The sequence below is a fragment of the Vipera ursinii genome (genome assembly GCF_947247035.1).
Source record: "Vipera ursinii genome assembly, chromosome: W".
Classification (NCBI taxonomy): domain Eukaryota; kingdom Metazoa; phylum Chordata; class Lepidosauria; order Squamata; family Viperidae; genus Vipera; species Vipera ursinii.
The window spans coordinates 19,658,252-19,665,952 of record NC_139522.1 but is presented as its reverse complement, the minus strand read 5'-3'; the positions used below and the strand labels follow the sequence as shown (position 1 = coordinate 19,665,952).

The 7,701-nt window shown below is 51.8% G+C and overlaps 1 protein-coding gene across 7 annotated transcripts in view; it reads right to left on the bottom strand.

Moving 5' to 3' along the window:
- Positions 1-441: 441 nt before the first annotated feature.
- LOC310648236 (zinc finger MYND domain-containing protein 11-like) overlaps positions 442-7,701 on the bottom strand; it is a gene marked incomplete at its 5' end in the record, with an annotated part of 204,714 nt that continues 197,454 nt past the window's right edge. For all 7 annotated transcript variants that reach the window (XM_083375978.1, XM_083375979.1, XM_083375981.1 and 4 more), the window contains 2 exons: positions 442-853; positions 3,016-3,201. In XM_083375978.1, the coding sequence (XP_083232104.1) occupies positions 731-853; positions 3,016-3,201 (309 nt within the window). In that variant the 3' untranslated portion in view covers positions 442-730. The remainder of the gene's footprint in view (positions 854-3,015; positions 3,202-7,701) is intronic.

Below are 7,701 nucleotides of genomic sequence, written 5' to 3'. Positions count from 1 at the left end.
CCCCAAGATCTAGCTCAGCAAGTCCCTACCCTAGTCCTTGGTGATTTTTAAACAATAAGATCAAAGCTAATATTTTCATTATAAAAGCTAAATATTGAAGAAAAATAATAATGGAACAAACACAATTAGGAAAGGAACATTAGAAAGTGGCAGGACTACCACCTGTGGTGTAAACCCTGTTCCCAAAATTCAGTTGGATACCCACTGGTACAAGCCAACAGATAATGCCTTGAAGCAGTAAATTAAGCTGAAGAAAAACAGTTTGAATGATTAACATCTGTTATATCCAGGTAGTATGCTTTTTTTACATGTTTTTAAATTTCTTACATTCAGATCTCTTTAAAATGTTCCTGTCACCTTTGTCTCTTTGAATCCTAAAAAACTTTTTTTAATTTGCTGAAAATGCAATAAATTCCCTCAGTTAAAATTTATCAAAAAGTAATGTGCTTCAGTGGAGATCTGAATTGCCTTCCTGACAAAAAGAAGGGAAAAGAGGGCCACAAGGAGATGACAGTCCGAAGCAGAGTGTGAAAACACAGGACTGAAATTTAACTGTGCAAACATTTATTTACGAAAAGGCTGGTGCAATAATAATAATAAATGGGAATGAATTTACATTAATTCTGACCCTTTGGAAATCAAGATGAAAAACCAGAGAAGATCTCCAGCATCTGCTGAGTTAGAGGAGAGCACTGAATCAGGGCAATAACTTGGTGGGGTGAGGAAGCTTTCATCTTTTCCGACGACAGGTACGTTTGTGCTCGGCATGCCAGTGCTCCTGCTGACACTTGATAGAGCAATAGGAAGTGTTCCAACAGCAGTGATACATGGCCTCCTCTTCACAGTTGTAGCACTGAAGGGAGAGAGGGGAAAAATAATCATGAGGCAGAACCACTCCTTCACAACCTCCTCCTCCTCCTCCCCCCCCTTAAATTCTCCTTAATTCTTTGTGGGATGGTTTCCTACAAACTACCTCCAAAACCACCACATCCCATTTGGTGGCACAGGATTTGCACAATACACTCATGCTTTAATCCCCATTGGCACCAACTTGGCAATATCCAGATATGTGGATTTCTTTTACTTCAACCCCATAATGCCCAGCCATGGCCATATAGCTGGTAGAAATTAACAGTGGGAAACTATTTATTAAATGTACAGGTGAAACTCGAAAAATTAGAATATTGTGCAAAAGTTCATTTATTTCAGTAATACAACTTAAAAGGGGAAACTAATACATGAGATAGACTCATTACATGCAAAGCAAGATAGTTCAAGCCGTGATTTGTCATAATTGCAATGATTATGGCATACAGCTCATGAAAACCCCAAATCCACAATCTCAGAAAATTTGAATATTACATGCAATCAATAAAACAAGGAGTGTACATAGAACAATATCGGACCTCTGAAAAGTATAAGCATGTATATGTACTCAGTACTTGGTTTGGGCCCCTTTTGCAGCAATTACTGCCTCAATGCGGCGTGGCATGGAAGCTATCAGCCTGTGGCACTGCTGAGGTGTTATGGAAGACCAGGATGCTTCAATAGCGGCTTTCAGCTCTTCTGCATTGTTCGGTTTCATGTCTCTCATCTTTCTCTTGGCAATGCCCCATAGATTCTCTATGGGGTTCAGGTCAGGCGAGTTTGCTGGCCAATCAAACACAGTAATCCCACGGTCATTGAACCAGGTTTTGGTGCTTTTGGCAGTGTGGGCAGGTGCCAAGTCCTGCTGGAAAATGAAGTCAGCATCCCCATAAAGCTCCTCTGTGGAAGGAAGCATGAAGTGCTCCAAAATCTCCTGGTAGACAGCTGCGTTGACCCTGGACTTAATGAAGCACAGTGGACCAACACCAGCAGATGACATGGCTCCCCAAATCAACACAGACTGTGGAAACTTCACACTGGACTTCAAGCATCTTGCAGTGTGTGCCTCTCCATTCTTCCTCCAGACTCTGGGTCCTTGGTTTCCAAATGAGATGCAAAACTTGCTCTCATCAGAAAAGAGGACTTTGGACCACTGAGCAACAGACCAGGTCTGTTTTTCTTTAGCCCAGATAAGACGCTTCTGATGTTGTTTGTTGTTCAGGAGCGGCTTGACAAGAGGAATACGACATTTGAAGCCCATGTCCAGGATCTGTCTCTGTGTGGTGGCTCTTGATGCACTGACTCCAGCCTCAGTCCACTCCTTGTGAAAGTCCCCAACACTTTTGAATGGCCTTTTCCTGACAATCCTCTCCAGGCTGCGGTCATCCCTGCTGCTTGTGCACCTTTTTCTTCCACACTTTTCCCTTACACATAACTTTCCATTAATGTGCTTTGATACAGCACTTGGGGAACATCCAACTTCTTTTGCAATTACCTTTTGAGGCTTTCCCTCCTTATGGAGGGTGTCAATGACTGCTGTCAGGTCAGCAGTCTTCCCCGTAATTGTGATTCCTACTGAACCAGACTGAGAGACCATTTAAAGGCTCAGGAACCCTTTGCAGGTGTTAAGGCTTAATTAGCTGATTAGAGTGGGACACTTTGAGCCTAGAATATTGCACCTTTTCACAATATTCTAATTTTCTGAGATTGTGGATTTGGGGTTTTCATGAGCTGTAAGCCATAATCATCACAATTATGACAAATCACAGCTTGAACTATCTTGCTTTGCATGTAATGAGTCTATCTCATATATTAGTTTCCCCTTTTAAGTTGCATTACTGAAATAAATGAACTTTTGCACGATATTCTAATTTTTCGAGTTTCACCTGTATGTGTGCCTCCTGGAGCTCATGGAAGAAAGGAAAGGTATACATGACATAAGTAAATTAATCAGAAAAATCAACAAATGGAAAGCTAAGAGCACAGAGACAGCAGAAGTATGGAAGGGAAGTAAACTCCTTTAATCTCTCCAAAGAATTGGTGGAAGTTGTCCCTTCATCCCCAAATTTTATTATGAAATACCCCCAGTACAGTTAGGAACACAGAAGACACGGCACAGGGAACCAATCCACCAGTAGTGCTGCTTACCCATTGTTTCTTCTTGGTTTGAGAGATCAGCTGCTTGTGCTGACTGGCTAGCTTCTTAACTTCTTCTAAAAGTTCCTCCTTGCATTTCTCCTTCACCTGCTTTGTCTTTCGGTCACACTCAGTCTGCATATTTGCAACTGCTCTGTTTACAGCCTGCCTTTTTTCCTCCTCCATTTCCATACGCAGCTGGAATTTTAAAAAGCAGGTGAGTGGATGGCCAGTAATGGTGCTTCAAACTCTTTCTGTTATGTATCCAGGTACAGCCTCTGCATAGCAGCAGCCACCAGGGGGCATTGGTCTGGACGGTTCTGGCGGGAAACCCAGTTTTGGCGGGAAACCTAGGGCCAACCCCATTGGCTAGCCGCCTACCTGGCCAGGTATATAAGGAGGCCAGGTAGCCCTTGTTCTTCAGTACAAACCCCCACACATACAATAAAGAGCTGAACTCGTACTCCGGCTGGCGTCTCTTCCTTGCGTCGGACCCACTACACAACAGTGGCGACGAAGGTGGGATACTGCCGACAGAAGAGCTGAAGTCACTAGGGGGAACGCACCGCGAGCTGAAGGGAAAGGGGCATTTTCCCTTCCTCCTTCCTCCGACACGACCGGCAGCCACCCGGACCACTCCGGTTACCGCAACCGCGACTCAAGACCCACAACCAACCACGTGATGGCACGGGCCAGACAGCCCCGCGAGTTTGACACCCGCCGCCCCGAGACATGGGCCCGGTACCTGGCACACGCCGAGCTGTACATGCGGTTCAACCAGATCTCGGAGGACGGCGCGAAGGCGGCAGCCCTGCTCTGCCTCAGGGGACCTGCACTCCTTGAGATCGCCGTGAACCTGTTCGCCCCAGAAGCCATCAATACCGTCTCTTACCGGGACCTCGTTGCCAAGCTCAACGCCAACTTCCAGCCCCGGCGGTCCAAATTGGCCGCGAGGTCGCAGTTCGAAAAGAGGGACCAGCGTCCCGACGAGTCCGGAGCTGAATTCCTCGACGCTCTCCAAGAAGCTGCCGTTGCCTGCAAGTTTTGAAACTTGGAGGAGCGGCTACGGGACAGGCTGGTTTGCGCCCTACGAGACAGGCGGCTGCAAGAGTGCCTGTTTGAAAAAAAGGAGGTTTCACTCCAGGAAGCCGAAGACGCCATCCTGGCCCACGAAGCGGCCTGCGGGGCCGTCCAAGCAGTCCAGGAGACCAGAACCGGCAGCCAGGTGGTCAGCATCCACCGGCAGGTCGCCACGACCGAGGATGAGCAGAGCATCGACCTCCTCCAACGGAAGCCAACCCCTGACCACCGAGGCGGATGCCCAGACAAGCCCAAGCTGGCGAGCAACAACCCCAATTCACAGAAGTGCGCAGGCTGCGGCGGGAACCACGTGCACAGCCTCTGCAAGTTCCAGTCGGCCACATGTCGGGCCTGCAAGAAAACTGGCCATATAGCCGTGGTCTGTTGTAGCCGCCGCCCCTGAGAAGAAATCCACGAGCTGAGCCCGGAGGAATCGCCGTTCGAAGGTACTGGGGCCCCAACCAAATCACGAATTGGCTGCGTTGAGAGCCGGCTGGCAATCCACCATACGGGTAGCCACTGGCTGCTCAACCCCATAATTAGATTAACAATCCGCTTGCAGGGCATTCCCTGCAGCATGGAGCTTGACTCTGGATCAGCGGTCTCCGTCATTTCAGACGAGACCCTTAACCATATCAATAGCCGGAGCAAGCAGCGGATTAAATTACGGCCTACAAATTTAACCCTGACCGATTTCCAGAATTCGCCGCTCAAGGTAAGGGGGGAGGCTACCGTTTCGGTGGGGTTTAAGGGTCGCGAAGAGCACCTGGAGGATGTAGTGGTAGAGAGCCGGAGAGCCAGCCTAGTCGGCCTAGACTGGTTTGAGGCCCTGGGAATCACAGTCTCCGGGATCCACCGGATCCAGGGAGAGTCCATCGAGGCCATCTGCAAAGAGTTCGCAGACGTCTTTGATGGGATGCTGGGCAGGTACACAGGGCCCCCCATCTCGTTCAAACTAAACCCGAACGTTTTCCCCGTTAGGGTACGGCCACAGCGAGTCCCCTTCACGCTCAAACACAAAATCGAGTGCAAACTGGATAAGCTGGTGGCCCAGGGAATCTTAGAGCCCGTAGATGGGGGGGAGTGGGAAACCCCAATCGTTACCCCGCTGAAGTCCAACGGGGAGAAAAGGATCTGCGCCGACTACAAGTGCTCGGTGAACCGCGCCCTAAACCCGCACACTTACCCGGTCCCCACAGTCAGCCACGTTCTCGCTTCCCTCCAAGGCGGCGCTATTTTTGAAAGGCTCGATCTTGCGCAGGCGTACCAGCAACTCACGGTTACTAGGGCAACAGCTGACACTCAGACAATAGTAACTCACAGGGGGGCGTTCCGGGTGAACAGGCTGCAGTTTGGGATCAGTGTAGCTCCTGGCATTTTCCAGAAAATTATGGAGAAAACACTCAGGGGCATCCCAGGGGTCTGCCCTTATTTCGATGACGTCCTGATTGCAGGAGCATCAGCAGAAGAGCTGGCAGGTAGGCTGAGGGAGGTACTATCCAGACTGCGCACAGCTGGCCTCAAACTAAAGAGGGAGAAGTGCAGCATAGGTGTTCCCTCCACAGAATTTTTGGGATTCAGGGTAGATGCCAAGGGAATCCACCCCACAGAGTCCAAGGTTAGGGCGATCAAACTGGCACCCACACCCAAGAACAAGGCAGAGCTACAGGCATTCCTGGGCCTGCTCAATTTCTATCATACATTTCTCCCACACAAGGCAGCCATTGCAGAGCCACTTCACAGGTTGCTGGACAAAAAGGCAGCATGGGCCTGGACTTCCATCCATGAGCAAAGCTTTAGAGCATTAAAGGCACTCCTGTCTGACAAGTCCACAGTAACGCACTTCATAGAAACAAAGCCCATATGCATTGTGTGTGATGCATCCCCTTATGGCGTGGGCGCAGTTCTCAGTCACCTTGAGCCTAACGGGGCCCAAATTCCCATTGCCTACTATTCCAGGACGCTGTCTGGAGCAGAAAGGAACTACGCCCAAATTGATAGGGAAGCCCTGGCAATCGTGGCAGGAAATAAAAAGTTCCACGATTATCTCTATGGCAGGGAGTTCACTGTCTACACAGACCACAAACCACTCCTGGGCCTGTTCACAACGGACAAGCAGACACCCCAAATTCTGTCTCCCAGAATGCTCCGGTGGTCCATCTTCCTTGCACCTTACAATTGCAAGCTGGTGCACAAGCCAGGGAAGGAGATGGGTCACGCAGACGGCTTAAGTAGGCTACCCCTTGACACCACTGAACCAGACCCGGCACCAGCAATGCAGATCCTAGCTCTGCAGGAATTACCAGAATGCCCAGTTCATGCCAAGGACATTGCCAGCAACACAGCCACTGACAACATCATGAGCAGGGTACACTCATGGGTTTGCAAAGGGTGGCAGGACAAGTCCCCAGGGCCTGAGTTCCAGGCCTATTTCACCAGGCGTCACGAGCTCTCCACGCACAGGGGTTGCCTCCTCTGGGGAAGCAGGGTCATTATCCCCACCGCAGCCCGGGGCAGGGTATTGGAATCCTTACATGAGGGACACCCGGGGGTGGTTAGGATGAAGGCACTGGCCAGAAGCTACCTCTGGTGGCCAGGGCTGGACAAGGACATTGAGGAACGCGTCAAGGCCTGTTACACGTGCCAGAGATCCAGGCCAGAAATGCCCCACGCACTAGTACACAGGTGGGAGGCCACACACACACTGTCGGGCCTGGCACGCCCGACATTCGGATGGGCCGCGGAGCGTCCCGCCAGACTGCCGACGCCCGCGGAGCGGCCTGCCGGGCCCCGAAACTCACCGCCGCCGCACCAGGAGCGCCCCGCCAAGCCCCGAGACCAACTGCTGGCAGCCGCGGAGTCCTGAAGGGCTGGGAAGGTGCTCGGCCGCGGTTGCACCCCAGCACCCGGCCGCCCAGCGCCCGAGGAAGCCACGCCTCGGCCTACCTGCTTCCAGGGACTCCCGCCAGCCTCCTCCTTCTGCCGACAAGCTGCGGCGCTCCGAAAACGGCCGCCAGCGTCCACGCCGTCCTGAGAATCCGGGAAGAGCGGCAGTCGGAGTAACGCCGCAGCGGCGGCCCGCCCGTCAGCTGGGGAGGCCGCGAACCAGTCCGGCGGCTCCCGGAAGCGGCCAACGAGCCGGGGGGGGAGTGCGGCTGCCGTATTCGGCCGGGGAGCGATCTACCGGCTATTAAAGATGGGTGCCAGAGTGACTCAGGGGGTGGTGGAGACCCCCAGCGGGACGGGGAGGGGCTCAGGGCGAGACTCGCGGTGGATTGGAGAGCTGGGGGGGAGGATGGAAGCGTGCGGAGCTCCGGGGGAAGAGAGGGTGGTTTGGGCTGGGGGGTGGCTTACCGGCTGCAATGGTGGTGGGGCGGGTGCCAAAGGGCAGGAACCATGGGAGGCGGTAGTTAAGTAGGGTGTGGGCGTGGTGAAACGATTAGGGGTGTGGTGGAGGGTGTCGGCTTGGCTGGCTATTTAACAGCGTTGATGATACTGAAGAATCAACGCTGACTTCGTCTGTCTTCGAGCAACTGTTTATGAGGCTAATAAACGTGGCTTAGGAGAACCAGCTCCCGTTCTGGATTCATTCTTTTGGTGACTCGTCGGACGGGGCCT